This window comes from Salmo salar, chromosome ssa17 (genome assembly GCF_905237065.1).
Source record: "Salmo salar chromosome ssa17, Ssal_v3.1, whole genome shotgun sequence".
Classification (NCBI taxonomy): domain Eukaryota; kingdom Metazoa; phylum Chordata; class Actinopteri; order Salmoniformes; family Salmonidae; genus Salmo; species Salmo salar.
In genome coordinates, this window is record NC_059458.1 from 51,979,987 (window position 1) to 52,006,579 (window position 26,593).

The 26,593-nt window shown below is 44.2% G+C and overlaps 1 protein-coding gene across 1 annotated transcript in view; it reads left to right on the plus strand.

Moving 5' to 3' along the window:
* LOC106576044 (synapsin-3) overlaps positions 1–26,593 on the plus strand; it is a 137,846-nt gene that overhangs the window by 37,968 nt on the left and 73,285 nt on the right. Inside the window, 1 exon segment of the mRNA XM_045699696.1 lies at positions 11,515–11,606. Coding sequence (XP_045555652.1) covers positions 11,515–11,606 — 92 coding nt within the window.

A 26,593-nucleotide genomic window follows, 5' to 3' on the forward strand; every position in this document is an offset into this window, starting at 1 on the left:
TCTCGTTTACAAGTTTGTCACCTGACCATAGCAAAAGGCACCTTGTGCACGTGAACCTCAATGACACCCATTAGCAGAATTGTAAAAATACTCTCAAAGATTTCAGATGAGCTTTGTGTTGTGTGATGCTAGCAAGGAGAGAGGGGGAGGAGAGGGAAGGGGAGGGGGGACCATATTTGGAGTCTATTGCTGTTTTTACTGTGCTGTCCACTTGTCCTGGGGCCCTGTCTCTGTGTGTGTGTGTGTGTGTGTGTGTGTGTGTGTGTGTGTGTGTGTGTGTGTGTGTGTGTGTGTGTGTGTGTGTGTGTGTGTGTGGTACAGTTGGGCAGAGTGCTCTCAGAATGCTGATTTATACCCTCCGCCGGCTGTTCAGAGGGCCTAATACAGACTTTAAAATACTCACAAACGCTCAGTTCCATGATGGCGCCAGAGAGGACGGCTGATGTTTTATTGTCTCTTAACCAACTATGCTATTTTCTTTTTTCCCATTGTTTGTAACTTATTTTGTACATAATGTTGCTGCTACCGTCTCGTATGACCGAAAATAGCTTCTGGACAACAAAACAACGATTACTCACCTTGAATTGGACTAATAATTTTTCTTTAATGAGTCAGACAAGTGGGATTTACTCCAGACACCCGAACAGGCCCTCATCCCTGTCATTTGTATCTTATGTTTCACGGAGTCGTAGCTGAACGACGACATGAATAACATACAGCTGGCAGGTTATACACTCTATCGGCAGGATAGAACAGCAGCCTCTGGTAAGATAAGGTGTGGGGGTCTATGTGTATTTGTAAAGAACAGCTGGTGCACAATATCTAAGGAAGTCTCTAGGTTTTGCTCGCCTGAGGTAGAGTATCTTATGATAATCTGTAGACCACACTATCTACCTAGAGAGTTTACATCTGTATTTTTCATAGCTGTCTACATAGCACCACAGACCGATGATGGCACTAAGACCACACTCAATGACCTGTATACCGCCATAAGGAAACAGGAAAACGTTCATCCAGAGGCGGCGCCCTTAGTGGCCCGGGGACTTTAATGCAGGGAAACTAAAATCTGTTTTACCTCATTTCTACCAGCATGTTAAATGTGTAGCTATTCCCTCCACAAGGCAATCAAACAAGCAAAGCGTCAGTATAGAGACAAAGTAGAGTCACAATTCAACGGCTCAAACACGAGACATATGTGGCAGTGTCTACAGTCAATCACGGATTACAAAAAGAGACCAGCCCCGTCGCGGACATCGACGTCTTGCTCCCAGACAAATTAAACAACTTATTTGCTCGCTTTGAGGACAATACAGTGCTACTGACACGGCCCGCTACCAAAGCCTGTGGGCTCCCCTTCTCCGTGGCCAATGTGAGTAAAATATTTAAACGTGTTAACCCTCGCAAGGCTGCCGGGACCAGACGGCATCCCTAGACATGTCCTCAGAGCATACGCAGACCAGCTGGCTGGTGTGCTTATGGACATATTCAATCAATCCCTATCCCAGTCTGCTGTGCCCACATGCTTCAAAATGGCCACCATTGTTCCTGTCCCCAAGAAAGCAGAAGTAACTGAACTAAATGATTATCGCCCCGTAGCACTCACTTCTGTCATCATGAAGCGCTTTGAGAGACTAGTCAAGGATCATATCACCTCCACCCTACCTGATACCCTAGATGCACTCCAATTTGCTTACTGCCCCAATAGGTCCACAGACGACGCAATCGCCATCACACTGCACTCTGCCCTATCCCATCTGGACAAGAGGAATACCTATGTAAGAATGCTGTTCATTGACTATAGCTCAGCATTTAACACCATAGTACCCTCCAAACTCGTCATTAAGCTCAAGACACTGGGTCTCGACCCCGCCCTGTGCAACTGGGTCCTGGACTTCCTGATAGGCCGCCCCCAGGTGGTGAAAGTAGGAAACAATATCTCCACCTCGCTAATCCTCAACACTGGGGCCCCACAAGGGTGCGTTCTCAGCCCTCTCCTGTACTCCCTGTTCACCCATGACTGCTTGGCCATGCATGCCTCCAACTCAATCATCAAGTTTGCAGGTGACACTACAGTGGTAGGACGGCCTACAGGGAGGAGGTGAGGGCCCTCAGAGTGTGGTGTCTGGAAAATAACCTCTCACTCAACATCAATAAAACAAAGGACATGATCGTGGACTCCAGGAAACAGCAGAGGGAGCATCCCCCCATCCACATCGACGGGACAGTAGTGGAGAAGGTGAAAAGTTGTAAGTTCCTCGGCGTACACATCATGGACAAACTGAAATGGTCCACCCACAAAGATAATGTGGTGAAGAAGGCACAACAGTGCCTCTTCAACCTCCAGGAGGATGAAGAAATGTGGCTTGTTACCTAAAACACTAACAAACTTTTGCAGATGCACAATCGAGAGCATCCTGTCGGGCTGTATCACCGCCTGCTACGGGAACTGCACCACCAACAATCCCAAGGCTCTCCAGAGGGTAGTAAGGTCTGCACAACGCATCACTGGGGGCAAATTACCTGCCCTTCAGGACACCTACACCACCCGATATCACAGGAAGGCCAAAAAGATCATCAAGGACAACAACCACCTGAGCCACTGCCTGTTCACCTTGCTATCATCCAGAAGGCGAGGTCAGTACAGGTGCATCAAAGCGGGGACCGAGAGACTGAAAAACAGCTTCTATCTCAAGGCCATCAGACTGTTAAACAGCCATCACTAACATAGAGTGGCTGCTGCCAACATACAGACTCAAATCTCTGGCCACTTTAATACATTTAATAAATGGATTTAATAAAGGTATCACTAGTCACTTTAAATAACGTCACTTTAATAATGTCTACATATCCTACATTACTCATCTCATATGTATATACTGTATTCTATACCATCTGCTGCATCTTGCCTATGCCACTCGGCCATCGCTCATCCATATATTTATATGTACATATTCTTATTCACCCCTTTACGTTTGTGTGTATAAGGTAGTTGTTGTGAATTTGTTAGATTACTTGTTAGATATTACTGCACTGTTGGAACTAGAAGCACAAGCATTTCGCTACACTCACATTAACATCTGCTAACCATGTGTAAGTGAACAATAAATTTGATTTGATTTGAAATGTGCAACCAGAGGGGGAAAAACTCTAGACCACCTTTACTCTACACACAGATACACGTACAAAGCTCTCCCTCGCCCTCCATTTGGCAAATCTGACCATAATTCTATCCTCCTGATTTCTGCTTACAAGCTAAAATTTAAGCAGGCAGCACCAGTGTCTTGGTCAATAAAAACGTGGTCAGATGATGCAGATGCTAAGCTACAGGACTGTTTTGCTAGCACAGACTGGAAAATGTTCTGGAATTCTTCCGATGGCATTGAGGAGTACACCACATCAGTCACTGGCTTCATCAATAAGTGCATTGATGACTTCGTCCCCACAGTGACTGTACCTACATACCCCAACCAGAAGCCATAGATTACAGGGAGCATCCGCACTGAGCTAAAGGGTAGAGCTGGGAAGCACAGCCGAGAGCCGCCCCGTGACACAAGCCTACCAGACGAGCTAAATTACTTCTATGCTCGCTTAGAGGCAAGTAACACTGAAACATGCATGAGAGCATCAGCTGTTCTGGACGACTTGTGTGATCACGCTCTCCACAGCCGATGTGAGTAAGACCTTTAAACAGGTCAACCAACATTCACAAGGCCGCAAGGCCAGACAGATTACCAGGACGTGTACTCAGAGCATGCGCTGGCCAACTGGCAATTGTCTTCACTTACATGTTCAACCTCTCCCTGTCTGAGTCGGTAATACCAACATGTTTCAAGCAGACCACCATAGTCTCTGTGCCCAAGAACACTAAGGTAACCCGTCTGTAGCCATGAAGTGCTTTGTAAGGCTGGTCATGGCTCACATCAACACCATTATCCCAGTAACCCTAGACCCACTCCAATTTGCATACCACCCCAACAAATTCACAGATGATGCAATCTCTATTGCACTCCACACTGCCTTTCACATCTGGACAAAAGGATCACCTATGTGAGAATGCTATTAATTGACTACAGCTCAGTGTTCAACACCATAGTGCCCTCAAAGCTCATCACTAAGCAAAGGACCTTGGGACTAAACACCTTCCTCTGCAACTGGATCCTGGATGTCCCCTTACGGGCCGCACCCAGGTGGTAAGTGTAGGTAACAACACAACCACCACGCTGATCCTCAACAGGGGGGCCCCTCAGGGGTGCGTGCTCAGTCCCCTCCTGTACTAAATATATATATTTTAACTTTTTTTAACTAGGCAAGTCGGCTAAGAACAAATTCTTATTTCCAATGACGGCCTACCCCAGTCAAACCTGAACGACGCTGGGCCAATTGTGCACCGCCCTATGGGACTCCCAATTACTGCCAGATGTGATACAGCCTGGATTCAAACCAGGGACTGTATTTTATTTTATTTAACTAGGCAAGTCAGTTAAGAACAAATTCTAATTTACAATGACAGTCTAGGAACAGTGGGTTAACTGCCTTGTTCAGGGGCAGAATGACAGATTTTTACCTTGTCAGCTTGGGGATTTGATGCTCTAACCACTAGGCTACCTGCTGCCCCAACTAGTGATGCCTCTTGCAATGAGATGCATTGCCTTAGACCGCTGCGCCACTCGGGAGCTGTTCACTCATGACTGCACGGCCAGGGACCAACACCATCATTAAGTAAGCCGATGACACAACAGTGGTAGGCCTGATCACCGACAACGACGAGACAGCCTATAGGGAGGAGGTCAGAGACATGACCTCAAGACAAAGGAGATGATTGTGGACTACAGGAAAAAGAGGACCGAGCATGCCCGCATTCTCATCGACGGGCTGTAGTGGAGCAGGTTGAGAGCTTCAAATTCCTTGGCGTCCACATCACCAACAAACTAACATGGTCCAAGCACACCAAGACAGTCATGAAGCGGGCACAACAAAACGTATTCCCCCTCAGGAGACTGAAAAGATTTGGCATGGGTCCTCAGATCCTCAAAGTTCTACAGCTGCACCATCGAGAGCATCCTGACTGGTTGCATCACTGCCTGGTATGGCAACTGCTCGGCCTCCGACCGCAAGGCACTACAGAGGGTAGTGCGTACGGCCCAGTACATCACTGGGGCCAAGCTTTCTGCCATCCAGGACCTCTATACCAGGCGGTGTCAGAGGAAGGCCCTAAAAATTGTAAAAGATTCCAGACTGTTCTCTCTGCTACTGCATGGCAAGCAGCACCAGAGCGCCAAGTCTAGGACCAAAAGGCTTATAAACAGCTTCTACCCCCAAGCCATAAGACTCCTGAACATCTAATCAAATGGCTACCCAGACTATCTGCATTGCCGCCCCCCTCTTTTACGCTGCTGCTACTCTCTGTTATTGTCCGCATAGTCACTTTAATAACTCTACCTACATGTACATATTACCTCAATTACCTTGACTAACCAGTGCACCCGCACATTGACTCTGTACCGGTACCCCCTGTGTATAGCCTCGTTATTGTTATTTTACTGCTGCTCTCTAATTATTTGTTACTTTTATTTTATTTTATTTTTAGGTATTTTTCTTAACTGCATAGTTGGTTAAGGGCTTGTAAGTAAGCATTTCACTGTAAGGTGAAAATGTGACAAATCAAATTTGATTTGATACACAAATTCGTGGACAAGTTTGAGTTATGCATGTGCACAAGTCCAGATTTGACCAAGGCAGCTACAAGGATGGAACACTACAGAGCCATGAGAGAGACTTTAATCAGTTAAATCATGGAACACTCTTCTTGAGGCCAGGGTATGGTTTTAAAAACAATCACATATTGCACAGTTAGTACTTAAGATCCTGTTCCTCGAATATTAACAGGTTGTGGAAGATTTGGTGTGAGTATCATTTAGGCACTCATTGAAATCCTAGAAAGATGGCTCTCTGGCCAGACTGCTTGGTATGTTGGATACCAGCGTCAAAGATCTGTACTGCAGCCTCCTGGCACGTTTAGAAATACTGCAACTGTAACACAGAGTTCCAGCATTAAATGAGTGGCGGTTATAGAGGAAAGAAGAATCCTGTACTGGGGGCAGTTTAAGGGGAGAGAAGGCAGTTTCCATGTATCCTGTCCTGTTTTCCTTTCCCAGGGTGAGAGCTGCTCTAACACAAATCTGAATCTATTACCCTGATGGTAACCATGGCACTGTCAAACGGGCCCTGTGTCCCGGGCACTCGCCCCAGTCACAAAAACGGCTCATCCATAACTGTCCAATGACAGAGGGCCCCACCGAGCCAGCCAGCCAATAGCAGGAGTTGTGGAGCGTTTTTGGTTGTTGCCAGAAACTAGCCCACTCTTCTGGTTTTATCTGGTCACAGCAAATGTCAATGTAGGCCCCTGCTGAGGGATTGCAATTTGCCAGGGGGATGAGTTGCAGATCTGTATACTGGATTGTGTGGCGTGTGTGTAGATGTGTGTGTGTGTGTGTGTGTGTGTGTGTGTGTGTGTGTGTGTGTGTGTGTGTGTGTGTGAGAGAGAGAGAAAGTTAGCGCCTCTGTGTGTCTGTTACGTCTTTTAAGAGTCTTTCTTTGTGATGGCAAAGCATTGTGCCGAGCACACAGATGTTTCGTTTAAAGGCGGGTATCAGTGGAGAGGAGCTGAGGAGAGGAAGGGAGCCAAGTTCCAGTGTGTTGTGTCTTTGAGGCGCATTGAGAGTGAGTGGCGCCTCGCTGTCCTGTAAATGAGATTAGGGCATTTACTCGCCCCCTGCTCTCTTCTTCTCCTCTGTAAGCGCAACACAATAAATGAAAAGAGGGGGTATTTTTTTACAGAAAAAAATACTGTTTTGTTAAGTTGGCACATTGTTCTGGAAACAAACGAATGAGGAAGACATACTCCCACATACTTTTTGTTTGTGCTGGCCACAATTGAGCATTTTGAATAGGATTCTGGAGTATATTGGTTGCAACAAACTGTACAGAAGACACTGTTTTCTATTCAAATAAATGGAGGCTTTGGCCTGCATCCTTTCCTACAAAGTATCCACTCTGCAGAGACCCAGATAGATAGCTGAAGAGCAACGCTGGTGCCTCACAAACAACAAACACTGGAAGTTAAGGAAAGTAATGGTCTCTTCAGGTTGTGGCCTTTTCGAGATTGACACATATTAGGGAGGTTTCAGAGTGCTTCTGAGGTTAGAGGACAAGCTCATGTTTCTCCATCAATACTTCAGAGGCTGAACTCACATTGCCTGTATCGGAACTTTAAGTCATCCATGTTCTGGTGGAGTTTTTGTCATCCACGTTCATCGGCCAAATACAATGCCTCCACAGATGGCTTTTGTTTTTCTATTTGCACAGCACATGTCCTAACGACGTTCTGTGGCTTTACTTTGACAAAGTTCATGTTAAAACTAGAGCAGCTAAACAATATCAGTCCCATTCTGTGTTTGTGACTCCACCACAATCTGAATATAGACGTTGTGTACAAAACGTTAAGAACACCTTTCTAATATTGACTTGCACCCCTGCCTTTTTTGTCCTCAGAACAGACTCAATTCATCGGGTCATGGACTCTACAAGGTGTCGAAAGCCTTCCACAGGGAAGCTGGGCCATGTTGACTCCAAAGTTGGCTGGATATCCTTTGGGTGGTGGACCATTCTTGATACACACAGGAAACTGTTGAGCGTGAAAAATCCAGCAGCGTTGCAGTTCTTGACACAAACCGGTACACGTGGCACCTACTACCATACCCCATTCAGAGGCACATAAATATTTTTCTCTTGCAAAATCCATGTCTCAATTGTCTCAAGGCTTTAAAATCCTTCTTTGACCTGTCTTCCTTCATCTACACTGATTTGAAGTGGATTTAACCTCTAGAGGATACAATCCCGCTAAAGGGATTGGTTGGACAACAACCAGTGAGATAGCACGGCGCGAAATTCAAAACAAAATCATCTCAAAATTAAAATTCAAGTATTATACGGCATTTTAAAGATACTCTACTCGTTAATCCAATCACATTGTCCGATTTCAAAAAGGCTTTACGATAAAAGCAAAACATTATATTATTTTAGCATAGCACCTTAGCAAAAAAAAAAAAAAAAGCAATTTTCCAAGCACGGATAGCCATCACAAAACCAGATATACAGCTAAAATTAAGCACTAACCTTTGACAATCTTCATCAGATGACACTCCTTGGACATCATGTTAGACAATACATGCATTTTTTGTTCGATCAAGTTTATATTTATATCCAAAAACCCAATTTTTACATTGGCGCGTGACGTTCAGAAAATGTTTTCTCCCCATAACTTTCAGTGAATAGGCACATTTAATTTACAGAAGAACTCATAAACGTTGACAAAATTTATAACAATTATTTAAAGAATTAGAGATAATCTACTCCTTTATGCAACCACTTTGTCAGATTTCAAAATAACTTTGTTCAAGCACATTGTTCAATATTCTGAGTACAGAACTTAGCCTTCAATGCTAAGCTATACAGTTAGCCTACAACCACGACGTCGACAAATCTCTAAAAATATGTTCAAAATATTTACTTACCTTTGCTGATCTTCGGCGGAATGCACTCGGATGGGCACCCACTTCCACAAGAAATGTTCATTTGTTCTGCAAAGTCCATCATTTATGTCCAAATACGTCCGTTTTGTTGACCCATCCAGAACACTTTACAATGCCATGTGGCGTGGACGCAAATCCATAGACGAAATGTTCAAAGTTCCATTACCGTTTGTAGAAACACATCAAACGATGTTTACAATCAATCCTTTAGGGTATTTTTTTACATAAAATTGCGATAATTTTACAACCGGGCAATAGGTATTCATCCCAGAAGAAAAATAAAAAACAACAAAGTCACGTGAATGTGCGTCATAAGACACCTGTCCTCAGACTGGCCAGTGATTGACTGAGCCACAATTTTCTGCCCGGTAACAGGTGACGGATGGAACCAGTTCCTAAAGATTGTTGACAGCCAATGGAAGAGTTAGGAGGTGCAACGTAAATCCTATGTCAATGTAGTTTTTCAAGGGATTCAAAAGAAAAACTACATTTCTAATTTCTCCTACTTCCTGATTCAATTTTTCTCAGGTTTTTTGCCTGCCATATGAGTTCTGTTATACTCACAGACACCATTCAAACAGTTTTAGAAACTTCAGAGTGTTCTATCCAAATCTACTAATAATATGCATATTCTATTTTCTGGGCCAGAGTAGTAACCTGTTTAAATTGGGTACGTTTTTCATTTGGCCGTGAAAATACTGCCCCCTAGCCCCAACAGCTATTAACAAATGAGATAAATAAGTGATCATAGCTTTCATCTTGATTCACCTGGTCAGTCTATATCATGGAGAGTTCATAATGTTTTGTACACTCAGTGTAGCTTGTTTATTCAGATGAGTAACTCATTGTTTAACTATGTAGCCTATTGGAAGAGTGAATTATTGAATTTGGCCCACCACGAGCCCATGTAGGTTCATCATATGACAAATTATATCACCAACACGCTCTCTGTAAAGTTGTGTTTGGGAGTCAACCAGGTCCGCCAAATTGAATTTTTCATAGTAGAAAAGTTGCTGGACTTCACAATGAGGACCAATTAAAATGCCTGCATTAGTGTCACGCTACATTCTTCAAAGTGATGTTAAGTCTGACAAATGTTACCACTAGACGTCGGAGGTCAACATCTTGCTGTTCCGAGGTCAAGCTCTTACTGATCTCTCTCTGGGGCTTTTGGTTCACAACCTCTAATGGGAGCACCTAGCTAGGACTTGGAGGGCCTAAGACGAGCTCTACTCTAACTCTGTAACATCCCACACTGCAGTATACAGACTGAAACTGATCCTTCTTGACATTTGACCCCTAACCCTCACCTATCCTTCCATCCTGAGTAGACTGGCCTCCCCATTTCCACAGAGCTAACATGTTGGAAGCATGTTCATAGTAAAGTAAGGCAGGAATGTTGTTTCTTCTTTAGGGTTCATTAGCTTTTTGGCCCTCAGTGAAGCTAAATCTGTTAGGGTACCAACACCCAAACAAGGTCGCCAAGGCCAAAAACAACGACATGAACCCAGCATATGATCAAACAAAACCCCAAACTGAAATGACTGCAGTGATTTTTGTTATTTTATTATGATTTGAAAAAATATGTAAAATGTGTTTTAAATGTAGCGTTTAATTCCTTCCTGATTCCTGGCTTGGCCTGTCTATCTCTGTGGTTCTCTAGCATACATATGGTGTGTTTTATCAGCCCTGACTTTAGCAGACATGCCATACATAGAGGATGTGTGTCTCAATAACAAGTTCCCCCACTGGGCCACACCCATTGTGCAAATGCCTGATTGTACAGTATTTACCTTGCAGCAAAATGTACTAATAGCTAATAATGTATGTGATCTGTGTCTGGGCTGAAGCGGATGTAGGTAGATTTGGAATCTGTTATGAATTTATAACATTTAGGCACATTATGCATTTAACACGTGTCCCCTTGCGAGGTACTATCCTGAGAACACAGTCAGCCAGTGAGAGACTAAAAAAAACAGATTCATGGGAGTTAAATCTCTGGAGCAAATCTATTTCTAACTTGTAATTACATAAGAGACAATGGAGGCACTTGGCCCCTAATGCCCCATTCTAGTCCCTCTGTTCCCAGAGCTCTCTCCCAGACAGGCCAAGCTGCAGTGTCCCTTCCCCTCCAGAGAGGATCTCTGCTCTGCCTGGGAGTTTGATCAAGTCATTAAGTAGCTGCCTGGGCTAAAGCCTCCCTCCCTGTCACAAGACCTCTGCTGTCCTGTCCTCTCCGGGAGGCCACAGACACAGACAGACTCTGGATAACTTGATTAGTCTATCTGTCTCTCCTCTCTCCTCTCTGACTCTGTATCTCTCTCTCTTTGTCCTTCTCTCTCTCTCTCTCTCTCTCTCTCTCTCTCTCTCTCTCTCTCTCTCTCTCTCTCTCTCTCTCTCTCTCTCTCTCTCTCTCTCTCTCTCTCTCTGTCCCCCACCCCTCACATAGAAATAGTATTACCACTCATTGTGGCCTCCTTGACTTGGTGTTCCTCGTTATAGTAACTCTATTTCTATGGCCCCTCATGCCCCTAGAGAAGGGGTGACTGGAGCTTAAGTGGTTAGAGCCTACCACAGTACTCACTTACACATGACATCATAGATTCTGAGTGATGGGTGTTTTCTGTTGCAAACTATTTTGAACGTTGATGTTTCCCACTCACATCCAAGCGTGGCACCATTAGTGTGTGTGTGTGTGTGCGTGGAATGTTTTACTCTCATATAGTTCAGTTATTTTACAGAAATCCATAGGAAAGGGCTGGTGGCTTTTATGTTAGTGTTGAAAAGTTAGAGGACTGTTTTATGTTGTTGATTCAGGCCTATATACACCAAATGGAAATTGTGTTTTACAGTAATTTGCTACTTCTATCCCCCAGTGAATAATGTGTATAATCAGCGTGGTGTTTTTCTCCTTGTTTCACAGGCTGAGTTCTCAGAGATCAACCTGGCTTCGTACATGAACACTGGGTGTATGATTGATATGCAGGCCATAAGAGGAGGAACCAAACTGGTCAGGTAAGGTAACAAAGAGAGAGAGCGATGGAAGGAGATGGAGAAAGAGAGAACGATCCCTGTATGTCCGTCAGTAGCTCTGCTCTGACGCATTTGCCCACGCATCTTCAGTCTCCCTCAGTGGGTCCAGACAATTGCTCCAGTTATTCCCTTTCAACAGCCATCAGCTACGTTGTAGACAAGTCATGTGTGTGTGTGTGTGTGTGTGTGTGTGTGTGTGTGTGTGTGTGTGTGTGTGTGTGTGTGTGTGTGTGTGTGTGTGTGTGTGTGTGTGTGTGTGTGTGTGTGTGTGTGTGTGTGTGTGTATATATATATACATTTGCTTTCAGTCACAAAAAAAGGACATCACAAAAGACGATGGAGCCAGTGGGAAATGATATGAAAAGGACTGGCTATTACTGTCACGCAGAACCTTTCTGTGAATACCTCTGAAAAGAGGTACAGCATCAAAAGCACCCAACCTTATTACCTCTGTATCCTTCCTCCCAGCCCAAACACTACTTCTCAGAGTTCCAGAATTCCCTCCTCAATTTTGTTCTGCGTTCCATACGTCAGCAAGGTTCCAAAATGGAACCGTCTTCACATAACCTCTTTACATAGCAACTTCTTCCTCTGTGGGCTGCAGTAGAGCAGTTTTTCTGGTAGTTTGGGAGTTGACGTTACCCCCTGCCTCTCTCTTCCTTTATGTAGCAGGTTTTCAGGCCCTGATTAGTAAATTAGATTAGCTAATGAGGTGCATGCTGCTGTGGAGCATCAGACCACTGCTTGTTTCACAGCCTTCTGGGGAATGCACTAGCCTGGTCCCAGATCTGTTTGTGCTGTCTTACCATCGGCATAACAATGACCATAGGAGTTGGAACAAACAGATCTGGGACCAGGCTAGTAATGTACTACTCAGCTCTATGCTGGCATCGCAACGATAGTTTATCGCTGTAATGAACGTTGTGTTTTTCTTGTGTACACATAATCTGAAAAAACAACCTTCAGGGTTGGATCTGGCAGTCGTACAGGAAATGTTCAGGAAACGAGTCCGTGTGTAGTTTGAAGCAGTTTGAAGTTAAGTCAAGGATACACAGTGGCTAGAATAGACAGATTGTAGTGTTGTGTATCATGCCATTCTGTTGTAGCTTGTTGTCTGGGAGGTGGATGCCTTCCTGGCTGTCCATCACTGAGGTTATTGTATTGCTTGCCTGTATTATGTAATCAATTCCCATGGTTTGACTGCAATAGAGAGTCAATGCCCACATGAAAAATACTACACCTTACTATAGAATACTACAGTACTTACTATAGAATTCTGTAGAATACTATACTACAAACTAGGGCTGACCCCAATTAGTCAACTGGTCGATTGTTTTGTCGTTAGGCTGTTGGTCAAGATTGTTTTAGTAGAGCAGTAACAAATATATATACAGTTGAAGTCGGAAGTTTACATACACCTTAGCCAAATACATTTTAACTCAGTTTTTCACAATTCCTGACATTTAATCCTAGTAAAAATTCTCTGTCTTAGGTCAGTTAGGATCACCACTTTATTTTAAGAATGTGAAATGTCAGAATAATAGTAGAGAGAATTATTTCTTTCTGCTTTTATTTCTTTCACCGCATTCCCAGTGGGTCAGAAGTTTACATACACTCAATTAGTATTTGGTAGCATTGTCTTTAAATTGTTTAACTTGGATCAAATGTTGGGTGAATGTTGGCCCATTCCTCCTGACAGAGCAGGTGTAACTGAGTCAGGTTTGTCGGCCTCCGTGCTCGCACACACTTTTTCAGTTCTGCCCACAAGTTTTCAATAGGATTGAGGTTAGGGTTTTGTGATGGCCACTCCAATACCTTGACTTTGTTGTCCTTAAGCCATTTTGCCACAACTTTGGAAGTATGCTTGGGGTCATTGTCCACTTGAAAGACCCATTTGCGACCAAGCTTTAACTTCCTGACTGATGTCTTGAGATGTTGCTTCAATATATCCACATAGTTTTCCATCCTCATGATGCCATCTATTTTGTGAAGTGCGCCAGTCCCTCCTGCAGCAAAACACCACCACAACATGATGCTGCCACCCCCGTGCTTCACGGTTGGGATGGTGTTCTTCAGCTTGCAAGCGTCCCCCTTTTTCCACCAAACATCATTATGCCCAAACAGTTCTATTTTTGTTTCATCAGACCAGAGGACATTTCTCCAAAAAGTACGATCTTTGTCCACATGTGCAGTTGTAAACCGTAATCTGGCTTTTTTATGGCGGTTTTGGAGCAGTGGCTTCTTCCTTGCTGAGCAGCCTTTTAGGTTATGTCGATATAGGACTCGTTTTACTGTGGATATAGATACTTTTGTACCTGTTTCCTCCAGCATCTTCACAAGGTCCTTTGCTGTTGTTCTGGGATTGATTTGCACATTTCGCACCAAAGTACATTCATCTCTAGGAGACAGAACGCATCTCCTCACTGAGCGGTATGACGGCTGCGTGGTCCCATGGTGTTTATACTTGCGTACTATTGTTTGTACAGATGAACGTGGTACCTTCAGGCGTTTGGAAATTGCTCCCAAGGATGAACCAGACTTTCTGAGGTCTTGGCTGATTTTTTTTATTTTATTTTTATTTTTTTTTTTTTTTGTTGATGTCAAGCAGAGGCACTGAGTTTGAAGGTAGGTCTTGAAATACATCCACAGGTACACCTCCAATTGACTCAAATGATGTCAATTAGCCTTTCAGAAGCTTCTAAAGCCATGACATCATTTTCTGGAATTTTCCAAGCTGTTTAAAAGCGCAGTCAACTTAGTGTATGTAAACTTCTGACCCACTGGAATTGTGACACAGTGAAACAATCTGTCTGTAAACAGTTGTTGGAAAAATGACTTGTGTCATGCACAAAGTAGATGTCCTAACCAACTTGCCAAAACAATAGTTTGTTAACAAGAAATTTGTGGAGTGGTTGAAAAACGAGTTTTAATGACTCCAACCTAAGTGTATGTAAACTTCCGACTTCAACTGTATATACACAATACTTGTCAAAAGTTTTAGAACAAATGCCCATTCAAGGGTTTTTCTTTATTTTTACTATGTTCTACATTGTAGAATAATAGTGAAGACATCAAAACTATGAAATGACAAATATGGAATCATGTAGTAACCAAAAAAGTGTTAAACAAATCAAAATATATTTTAGATTCTTCAAAGTAGCCACCCTTTTGCCTTCGCACACTCTTGGCATTCTCTCAACCAGCTTCACCTGGAATGCTTTTCCAACAGTCTTGAAGGAGTTCCCACATATGCTGAGCACTTGTTGGATGCGTTTCCTTCACTCTGCGGTCCAACTCATTCCAAATTATCTCAATTGTGTTGAGGTTGGGTGATTGTGGAGGCCAGGTCATCTGATGCAGCACTCATGACTCTCCTTCTTGGTCAAATACCCCTTACACAGCATGTATGTTTGTTGGGTCATTGTCCTGTTGAAAAACAAATGATAGTCCCACTAAGTGCAAACCAGATGGGATGGCGTTTCGCTGCAGAGTGCTGTGTTGGCCATGCTGGTTAAGTGTGCCTTGAATTCTAAATAAATCACTGACAGTGTCACCAGCAAAGCATCCCCACAACATCACACCTCCTGCTCTATGCTTTACGTTGAGAACTACACATGCAGAGATCATCCGTTCACCTACACTGTCTCATAAAGATACGGAGATTGGAACCAAAAATCTCAAATTTGGACTCATCATACCAAAAGACAGATTTCCACGGTCTAATGTCCGTTGCTCATGTTTCTTGACCCAAGCAAGTCTCTTCTTCTTATTGGTGTCCTTTAGTAGTGGTTTCTTTGCAGCAAAATCGACCATGAAGGCCTGATTCACGCAGTCTCCTCTGAACAGTTGATGTTGAGATATGTCTGTTACTTGAACTCTGTGAAGCATTTATTTGGGCGGCAATCTGAGGTGCACTTAACTCTAAAGAACTCTGCAGCAGAGGTAACTCTGGCTCTTCCATTCCTGTGGCGGTCCTAATGAGAGCCAGTTTCATCATAGCACTTAATGGTTTTTGCGATTGCACCTGATTAAACTTTCAAAGTTCTTGAAATCTTCCGTATTGACAGACCTTCATGTCTTAAAGTAATGATGGATTGTCGTTTATCTTTGCTTATTTGAGCTGTTCTTGCCATAATATGTACTTGGTCTTTTACCAAATAGGGCTATCTTCTGTAAACCTCCCCTACCATGTCACAACACAGGGAACAGGAGCTCAAGCAGTATAACATTTGAGGTGCCGGTACTCCACTCTTGTGAGCTCCTGCCCAAGTCAAGTACTGCTTCTTGTCCCTTGCGCAAATAGCCTACAGCTGTGTCTGTCCCAAGCTCACTGGCACAGGAAACTCTGAGGGCCTAGAATATTTTTTTACAGGCCATGTGTAGCCAATGTGATCTTATAGGATCTTTATTTTTATCAGGATATTTTCTACCTGCAGGCTGCTATGGTTTTATTTGTTGGCTTTATGTAGGCTATTTTTACATCGTTGGCAATGGCAATAGAAGTTACTTTTTAGGTTTGTATTATTTTCATTTAGATTTGGATAGAATTTTGAATAACTACATGACAATGATTTTGTTATTATATATGTTATTATATATGAAATGAAACTTTCACAAAAATGTGCATATGAGAATCATAACTGGCATGCAGATCGGTAGAAATGGTAAGATAAATTGGCATTCCACATGAGAAAAGTTGCGGACTCCTCCTGTAGCTTATTACTGGCACTTTCAAGAGAGTAATGGCAGAATCTGAGAAAGCCAGCAAGAGCGAGAGGAGGATGCTCTTTTTTTGGGGGGGGGGGGTTGTTATCTAGATCTCTGGTGCCCTCTTGAGGCATTATTTCATCAAACCATGAGCTTAAATAGTACTTACATACCCCAACCAGAAGCCATGGATTACAGGCAACATCCACACTGAGCCAAAGGGTAGAGCTGACGCTTTCAAGGAGCGGGAAGCTTATAAGAAATCCCGTTATGCCCTCTGACAAACCATCAAACAGGCAAAGCGTCAATACAGGACTAAGATCGAAATACTACATTGGCTCCGACGCTTGTCGGATGTGGCAGAGCTTGCAAACTACTACAGACTACAAAGGGAAGCAGAGCCGAGAGCTGCCCAGTGACACGAGCTTACCAGACGAGCTGAATAATTTCTATGCAAGTAACACTGAAACATGCATGAGATAATCAGCTGTTCCGGACGACTGTGGTATCACACTCTCCATAGGAGATGTGAGTAAGACCTTTAAACAGGTCAACATTCACAAGACCGGGGCCAGGGCCAGACTGATTACCAGGACGTGTACTCCGAGCATGCGCTGACCAACTGGCAAGTGGCTTCACTGATATTTTCAACCTCTCCCTATCTGAATCTGTAATACCAACATGTTTCAAGCAGACCACCATAGTCCCTGTGCCCAAGAACACTAAGGAAACCTGCCTAAATGACTACCAACCCGTCACACTCTCGTCTGTAGCTATGAAGTGCTTTGAAAGGCTGGTCATGGCTCACATCAACACCATCATCCCAGAAACCCTAGACCCACCCCCATTTGCATACTGCCCCAACAGATCCACAGATGATGCAATCTCTATTGCACTCCAGACGGTCCTTTCACATCTGGACAAAAGGAACACCTGTGTGAGAATCCTATTCATTTACTACAGCTCAGCGTTCAACACCATAGTGCCCTCAAAGCTCAGGGCCCTGGGAGTAAACATCTCCCTCTGCAACTGGATCCTGGACTTCCTGACGGGCCGCCCCCAGGTGGTAAGCGTAGATATCCGCCATGCTGATCCTCAACACGGGGACTCCTCAGCGGTGCGTGCTCAGTCCCTTCCTGTACTCCCTGTTCACTCATGAATGCACGGCCAGGGACGACTCCAACACCATCAAGTTTGCCGATGACACAACAGTGGTATGCCTGATCACCGACAATGACGAGCCAGCCTATAGGGAGGAGGTCCGAGACCTGACCGTGTGGTGCAAGGACAACAACCTCTCCCTCAATATGATCAAGACAAAGGAGATGATTGTGGACTACAGGAAAAGGAGGACCGAGCACACCCGCATTCTCATCGACTAGGCTGTAGTGGAGGAGGTTGAAAGCTTCAAGTTTGTTGGTGTCCACATCACCGACAAACTAACATGGTCCAAGCACACCAAGACAGTCGTGAAGAGGGCATGACAAACCTATTCCCCCTCAGGAGACTGAAAAGATTTGGCATGGGTCCTCAGATCCTCAAAAAGTTCTACAGCTGCACCATCGAGAGCATCCTGACGGGTTGCATCACTGCCTGGTATGGCAACTGCTCGTTCTCCGACCGCAAGGCACTACAGAGGGTAGTGCGTACAGCCCAGTACATCACTGGGGCCAAGCTTCCTGCCATCCAGGACCTCTATACCAGGCGGTGTCAGAGGAAGGCCCTAAAAATTGTAAAAGACTCCAGCCACCCTAGTCGTAGACTGTTCTCTATGCTACTGCACGGCAAGCGGTACCGGAGCGCCAAGTCTAGGTCCAAGAGGCTTCTAAACAGCTTCTACCCCAAAGCCATAAGACTCCTGAACACTAATACCCAGACTATTTCTACCTAGACTATTTGAATTCCCCCCCGTTCTACGCTGCTGCTACTCTCTGTTATTATCTATGCATAGTCACTTTAATAACTCTACCGACATTTACATATTACCTCGACTAACCGGTGCCCCCGCACATAGACTCTGTAATGGTACCCCCTGTATATAGCCTCGCTATTGTTTTTTTACTGCTGCTCTTTAATTATTTGTTACTTTTATTTCTTAATTTTTGGGGGGTATTTTCTTAAAACTCTTTTGTGGGATAAGGGCTTGTAAGTAAGCATTTCACTGTAACCTGTTTTATTAGGTGCATGTGACAAATAAAATTTGATTTGATTTAAAGCATAATACAAGCTCAATTCATATAGCTGTTTTTATTAAAAATCATAGGGTATGTCTACAGTATATTTGATGTTTGAAAATTACTAGCAATCGATTGGTCGAAAGAACAGATTACTTTTGGTCGACAAAGATTTTTGTAGTCGGGGATAGCGCTACTACACGCTGTAGTATTCCTCGATCATGTGTAGTACTATATATAATGTTGTAGAATACTAAAGTAAATACTACAGTAATGTCCACAAAAACACTACATTTTTTTTAAACTATAGTAAATACTACAGTGTTTAATTTCCATAAACCCTGCCCATCCCCTTCCCCCACATCGCAATTTGTGCCACCCGTAAGAGAGAAACCTACATGCCAAGTATGAATAATGTGTCCCTGAACAAAGGGGGGGGGGGTCAAAATCAAAAGTACCAGTCAGTAATCTCAGCAAAAAAAGAAACGTTCTTTCACTGTCAACTGCGTTTATTTTCAGCAAACTTAACATGTGTAAATATTTGTATGAGCATAGCAAGATTTAACAACTGAGACATAAACTGAACAAGTTCCACAGACATGTGACTAACAGAAATTGAATAATGTGTCCCTGAACAAAGGGGGGGGGGTCAAAATCAAAAGTACCAGTCAGAATCTGGTGTGGCCACCAGCTGCATTAAGTACTGCAGAGCATCTCCTCCTCATGGACTGCACCAGATTTTCCAGATCTTGCTGTGAGATGTCACCCCAATCTTCCACCAAGGCACCTGCAAGTTCCCGGACATTTCTGGGAGGAATGGCCCTAGCCCTCACCCTCCGATCCAACAGGTCCCGGACGTGCTCAATGGGATTGAGATCCGAGCTCTTCGCTGGCCATGGCAGAACACTGACATTCCTGTCTTGCAGGAAATCATGCACAGAACGAGCAGTATGGCTGGTGGCATTGTCATGCTGGAGGGTCATGTCAGGATGAGCCTGCAGGAAGGGTACCACATGAGGGAGGAGGATGTCTTCCCTGTAACGCACAGCGTTGAGATTGCCTGCAATGACAACAAGCTCAGTCCAATGATGCTGTGATACACCGCCCCAGACCATGACGGACCCTCCAAATCGATCCCACACCAGAGTACAGACCTTGGTGTAACTCTCATTCCTTCGACGATCAACGCGATATCCGACCATCACCCCTGGTGAGACAAAACCGCGACTCCTCAGTGAAGAGCACTTTTTGCCTGTCCTGTCTGGTCCAGCGATGATGGGTTTGTGCCCATAGGCGACGTTGTTGCCGATGATGTCTGGTGAGGACCTGCCTTACAACAGGCCTACAAGCCCTCAGTCCAGGCACTCTCAGCCTATTGCGGACAGCCTGAGCATTAATGGAGGGATTGTGCGTTCCTGGTGTAACTCGGGCAGTTGTTGTTGCCATCCTGTACCTGTCCCGCATGTGTGATGTTCAGATGTACCGATCCTGTGCAGGTGTTGTTACACGTGGTCTGCCACTACGAGGACGACCAGCTGCCCGTCCTGTCTCCCTGTAGCGCTGTCTTGGGCGTCTCACAGTATGGACATTGCAATTTATTGCCCTGGCCACATCTGCAGTCCTCATGCCTCCTTGCAGCATGCCTAAGGCACATTCACACAGATGAGCAGGGACCCTGGGCATCTTTCATGACTCTTCCTAGAGCTGGCCGCCTAGCCAAACTGAGCAATCGGGGGAGAAGGGCCTTGGTCAGGGAGGTGACCAAGAACCCAATGGTCATTCTGACAGAGCTCCAGAGTTCCTCTGTGGAGATGGGAGAACCTTCCATAAGGATAACCATCTCTGCAGCACTCCACCAATCAGACATTTATGGTAGTCCAGACGGAAGCCACTCATCAGTAAAAGGCACATGACAGCCCGCTGGGAGTTTGCCAAAATTCACCTAAAGGACTCTCAGACCATGAGAAAGAAGATTCTCTGTTCTGGTGAAACCAAGATTGAACTCTTTGGCCTGAATGCCACGCATCACGTCTGAAGGAATCCTGGCACCATCCCTAAGGTGAAGCATGGTGGTGGCAGCATCATGCTGTGGGGATGTTTTTCAGCGGCAGGGACTGGGAGACTAGTCAGGATCAAGGGAAAGGAATGGAGCAAAGTACAGAGATCCTTGATGAAAACCTGCTCCGAGCGCTCAGGACCTCAGACTGGGGCAAAGGTTCACCTTCCAAAAGGACAACGACCTTAAGCACACAGCCAAGACAAAGCAGATGTGGCTTCAGGACAAGTGTCTGAATGTCCTTGAGTGGCCGAGCGAGAGCTCGTACTTGAACCCGATCGAACATCTCTGGAGAGACCTGAAAATAGCTGTGAAGCGACGCTCCCCATCCAACCTGACAGAGCTTGAGAGGGTCTGCAGAGAAGAATGGGAGAAACTCCCCAAATATAGGAGTGCCAAGCTTGTACCGTCATACCCAAGAAGACTCGAGGCTGAAATCACTGCCAAAGGTGCATCAACAAAGTACTGAATAAAGGGTCTGAATACTTATGTAAATGTAAAATTTAAGAGTACATTTTTTTTTATACATTTGCAAACATTTCTAAAAACCTGTCTTTGCTTTGTCGTTATGGGGTATTGTGTGTGGATTGATGACGAAAAACAAACGAATTTAATCAATTTTAGAAAAAAGCTGTAACGTAACAAAATGTGGACCAAGACAAGGGGTCTGAATACTTTCCAAATGCACTGTATACTATAGTTAACTGTAAATACTACAGTATATTTCAGTATACTACAGAGAAGACTAGTTTAGTCTGCAAAACACTACAGTGAATACTTCAGTATTTATAAGATAGTATAGTATTTTTTCATGTGGGGGGTGAGTCAATGGTGGGAAAATGTAGATAACTTCTCTAAGATACGGCTGTTGTTGTCCTCTTTGCTTGACACACATTCCCCTATGCCGTACAATAGTATAGCCTATCACTGCCTATACTCAGAAGATACTCAGGGTTTACTGTAGTCTATAAACAATTCTGTATTAGTGCCTAAGCTAGGCTATTAATGACTAAATGAAAACAAATCTCACAAATCCTATATGCTTGGAGACACATTCCAAGATAATCATATCGGATAAACAGCATGTTTCCTAAGGACCTCAGATTAAAGGCATTATGTTTTATAACATAAATTGTGTGTGTGTGTGTGTGTGTGTGTGTGTGTGTGTGTGTGTGTGTGTGTGTGTGTGTGTGTGTGTGTGTGTGTACATAAAGTGTGTACTGTACATGTAAGTAGTTGGTTCTCACAGCTTTCAAACTGCTCTGTGTGTGTATTTGTGTGTGTGCCTGTGTGTATGTGTGAGTGTCCTGGTCAGTTTATAGGGCTCCTGCTGTTCCGTCCGTGCAGGGCTGCATAAATAAGGGCCATGTTCCGTTCAGCATTCTGACCCTTGGCATCTGGCTACGGGTGCGCTCCCTAAACACTTCCCCACTTCCCCTCCCCTCTACTGGCCTATCAAGGCAGCACACTTTCTCACAGTTCTGTGGTTTCAGACTTGTTTATTCAAGTGGAACTTCTTAGAGGTGCATGGCTTCAATTGTTTGTCATTAATTGTTTGTCATTAACATAAACTGTAACAAGTGTACTATTACCCTGTGGATTTTGATGCAGTCGATGCATATGTAATTGCATTGCGTGACTGCACATGCACTTGTATGGGAGCACACATGACAACAAAACAATATAGAACTTGAAGATTCAAGCTTTTGTACATGACTTGGTCCTCCTATGATGACGTTAGTAGGACCTGCTGTTACTGGCTATTAGAATAATTCAAGTGGTTCTGCCCTTGTTATTTTCTGCCTTGGAGTAGAGGCAGGCAGGTTTTTGAGCATATATGGTGCGTTCTCGTTCGGGCAAGAGTCGCATCCAAAACGTGCCGTCACCCGTTTTGGTTTTATTTTGCTATTTCTGCCAAACCCCTCCAGCCCAGCTGCTGAACTTAACTTAAAGCAGAAACACTGGTCTGGCAAAGTATTTGACGATTATAGCAATGGAGCATGATTAGCCACAGCAAAAAGACTCAGATCAGCACAGCCAAAGGTTCCTTCTCCACAGTCAGGCTCCTCCTGTGATGAATAAACTGAAATCCAATCAGGGAGGTGATTAGAGTAATGGCAAACACAGCATCCTGCCCAGCGATGCTAGTATTGATACTGAGATGTGAATGAGTAACTGCCTGTCTGCCTGGACTGGGCTCAATATGGCTGCTTGTTTACCTGTATGTGCATACAACGTACAATGAAAAACACCCCCACTCACACTAAGTGCTGGATAAGGCCAAGTGAAGGACAGTTATAGAGGGCAGGATAGCTCATACTGTTTGACGGCTCCCAGAGACCTCACTATGCCTGTCTTATCTGACTTGGGGTCCCTCATGGTTGCGTAAGTACCCCACTGTGTTTAGAGGGCAAAGTGCTTTTATTCAGGCATGCAAAGGACAACTTTGGCATGTTTTGGCAAAGTGATTACTAGTGTATAAGAGTCTGGTTTTGTTAGGGAGCTACCACGGGACCAGATCAGGTGGACCCGTTGTGGTGTCAGTCATTCACCCTTAGGTTATCTTTTAACATTAATGGATATCGAGACAACTATTATAATAGTCAATTACATATTTTGAAACGATGACAAGTAGTAGGACATGAATTGTTACGTGTTCAGACAGAAGTAATGCCCATGAAACAGGTTTGAATATTTTTTTATTTCCAATATCCACAAATGTTTCACATTTTTGTTTTTTCCTCAAACGATTGCTTATGTGTACTTTTCATGTGTGTGTAAAATATTACTTCATAGATTTTAGATGTGTCTGATTTTACATTTTCATAAAAAAAATTGCAAAACGCTATATATCCATTATTTAGTTTCAATGAAATGCTTGTATGCTGTATATTTCACTGTTAGAACTTTCGGCGCCGACAGAGATGGCCGCCTCGTTTCGCGTTCCTAGGAAACTATGCAGTATTTTGTTTGCAGTATGTGTTATTTCTTACATTGTTATCCCAGGAAATATTAGGTTTTATTACATACAGTCGGGAGGAACTATTGGATATAAGAGCAACGTCAACTCACCAACATTACGACCAGGAATACAACTTCCCGAAGCGGATCCCCTGTTTGGTCCACCACCCAGGACAATGGATAGGATCCCAGCCGGCGCCCCAAAACAACGGCGCCGCAGAAGGGGCAGACGGAGCGGTCTTCTGGTCAGGCTCCGTAGACAGGGCGCACCGCTCCCGAGCCTACTACTCGCCAATGTCCAGTCTCTTGACAACAAGGTAGAGGAAATCGAGCAAGGGTTGCCTTCCAGAGAGACATCAGAGATTGTAACGTTCTTTGTTTCACGGAAACATGGCTCACTCGGGATAAGCCATCAGACTCGGTACAGCCACCTGGCTTCTTCAGGCATCGCGCCGACAGAAACAAACATCTCTCTGGTAAGAAGGGCGGGGGTGTATGCCTTATGATTAACGAGACGCGGTGTGATCATAACAACATACAGGAACTCAAGTCCTTTTGTTCACCTGACCTAGAATTCCTTACAATCAAATGCCGACCGCATTATCTACCAAGAGAATTCTCTTCGATCATCATCACAGTCGTGTATATCCCCCCCAAGCAGACACATCAACGGCCCTGAAAGAACTTCATTTGACTCTATGTAAACTGGAAACCACATATCCTGAGGCTGCATTTATTGTAGCTGGGGATTTTAACAAGGCTAATCTGAAAACAAGGCTCCCTAAATATTATCAGCATATCGAATGCGCTCAGGTCTGTTCAACGCTGGTCCGACCAATCGGATTCCACGCTTCAAGATTGCTTCGATCACGTGGACTGGGATATGTTCCGCATAGTGTCGGACAATAACATCGATGAATACGCTGATTCAGTGAGCGAGTTTATTAGCAAGTGCATCGGTGATGTTGTACCCACAGCGTCTATTAAAACATTCCCCAACCAGAAACCGTGGATTGATGGCAGCATTCGCGCAAAACTGAAAGCGTGAACCACTGCTTTTAATCAGGGCAAGGTGACCGGAAACATGACCGAATACAAACAGTGTAGCTATTCCCTCCGCAAGGCAATCAAACAAGCTAAGCGTCAGTATAGAGACAAAGTAGAGTCGCAATTCAACGGCTCAGACATGAGAGGTATGTGGCAGGGTCTACAGTCAATCACGGACTACAAAAGGAAAACCAGCCCCGTTTGCTTACCGCCCCAATAGGTTCACAGACGACGCAATCGCAATCACACTGCACACTGCCCTAACCCATCTGGACAAGAGGAATACCTATGTAAGAATGCTGTTCATCGACTACAGCTCACCATTTAACACCATAGTACCCTCCAAACTCGTCATAAAGCTCGAGACCCTGGGTCTCGACCCCGCCCTGTGCAACTGGGTCCTGGACTTCCTGACGGGCCGCCCCAGGTAGTGAGGGTAGGTAACAACATCTCCACCCCACTGATCCTCAACACTGGGACCCCACAAGGGTGCGTTCTCAGCCCTCTCCTGTACTCCCTGTACACCCATGACTGCGTGGCCATGCACGCCTCCAACTCAATCATCAAGTTTGCAGACGACACTACAGTGGTAGGCTTGATTACCAACAACGACGAGACGACCTACAGGGAGGAGGTGAGGGCCTTCGGAGTGTGGTGTCAGGAAAATAACCTCACACTCAATGTCAACAACACAAAGGAGATGATTGTGGACTTCAGGAAACAGCAGAGGGAGCAGCCCCCTATCCACATCAACGGGACAGTAGTGGAGAAGGTGGAAAGTTGTAAGTTCATCGGCGTACACATCACGGACAAACTGAAATGGTCCACCTACACAGACAGCAACCTCAGGAGGCTGAAGAATTTCGGCTTGTCACCAAAAATACTCTAACTTTTACAGATGCACAATCGAGCGCATCCTGTCGGGCTATATCACCGCCTGGTACGGCAACTGCTCCACCCACAACCGTAAGGCTCTCCAGAGGGTAGTGAGATCTGCACAACGCATCACCGGGGGCAAATTACCTGCCCTCCAGGACACCTACACCACCTGATGTCACAGGAAGGCCAAAAAGATCATCAAGGACAACAGCCACCCAAGCCACTGCCTGTTCACCTCGCTATCATCCAGAAGGTGAGGTCAGTTAGGTGCATCAAAGCGGGGACCGAGAGACTGAAAAACAGCTTCTTTCTCAAGGCCATCAGACTGTTAAACAGCCATCACTAACATTGAGTGGCTGCTGCCAACATACTGACTCATCTCTAGCCACTGTAATAATGAAAAAATTGATATAATAAATGTATCACTAGCCACTTTAAACAATGCCACTTTATATAATGTTTACATACCCTACATTACTCATCTCATATGTATATACTGTATTCTATACCATCTACTGCATTATGCCTATGCCGTTCGGCCATCGCTCATTCATATATTTTTATGTACATATTCTTATTCATTCCTTAACACTTGTGTGTATAAGGTAGTTGTTGTGAAATTGTTAAGTTAGATTACTTGTTAGATATTGCTGCATGGTCGGAACTAGAAGCACAAGCATTTCGCTACACTCGCATTAACATCTGTGTATGTGACAAATAAAATTGTTATCTCACAAAGAATGCACTTACTGGAGCATCTGCTAAATTACTAAAATATGAAATGTAAATGTTTTACATACAGATCTCATATTACTGTATTAAATTATAATATCATTATATATAAATGTATCATTTGTACACTATAAAAAAATGTAGTTATTTGTTACCTTTGACTGTGTAAAACCTAGCAGTACTACTCTTTTTTTCTGAGTGTAAGGCGAATTGATACCATTTTGCAAAAAAACTCTGAAATTAAACCATCAAGTGATTTTAAACAAATGCATGTATGTCATTGAACAACCCTATGCCATGATTAGATAGTGAGAACACACCATTCTCTATAAACAATAAAAGCTAATTTACCAACATCTCTGAAAATGGATATATAGCGTTTTCAGAATGAATCTCTTCAATTGTACAGATAA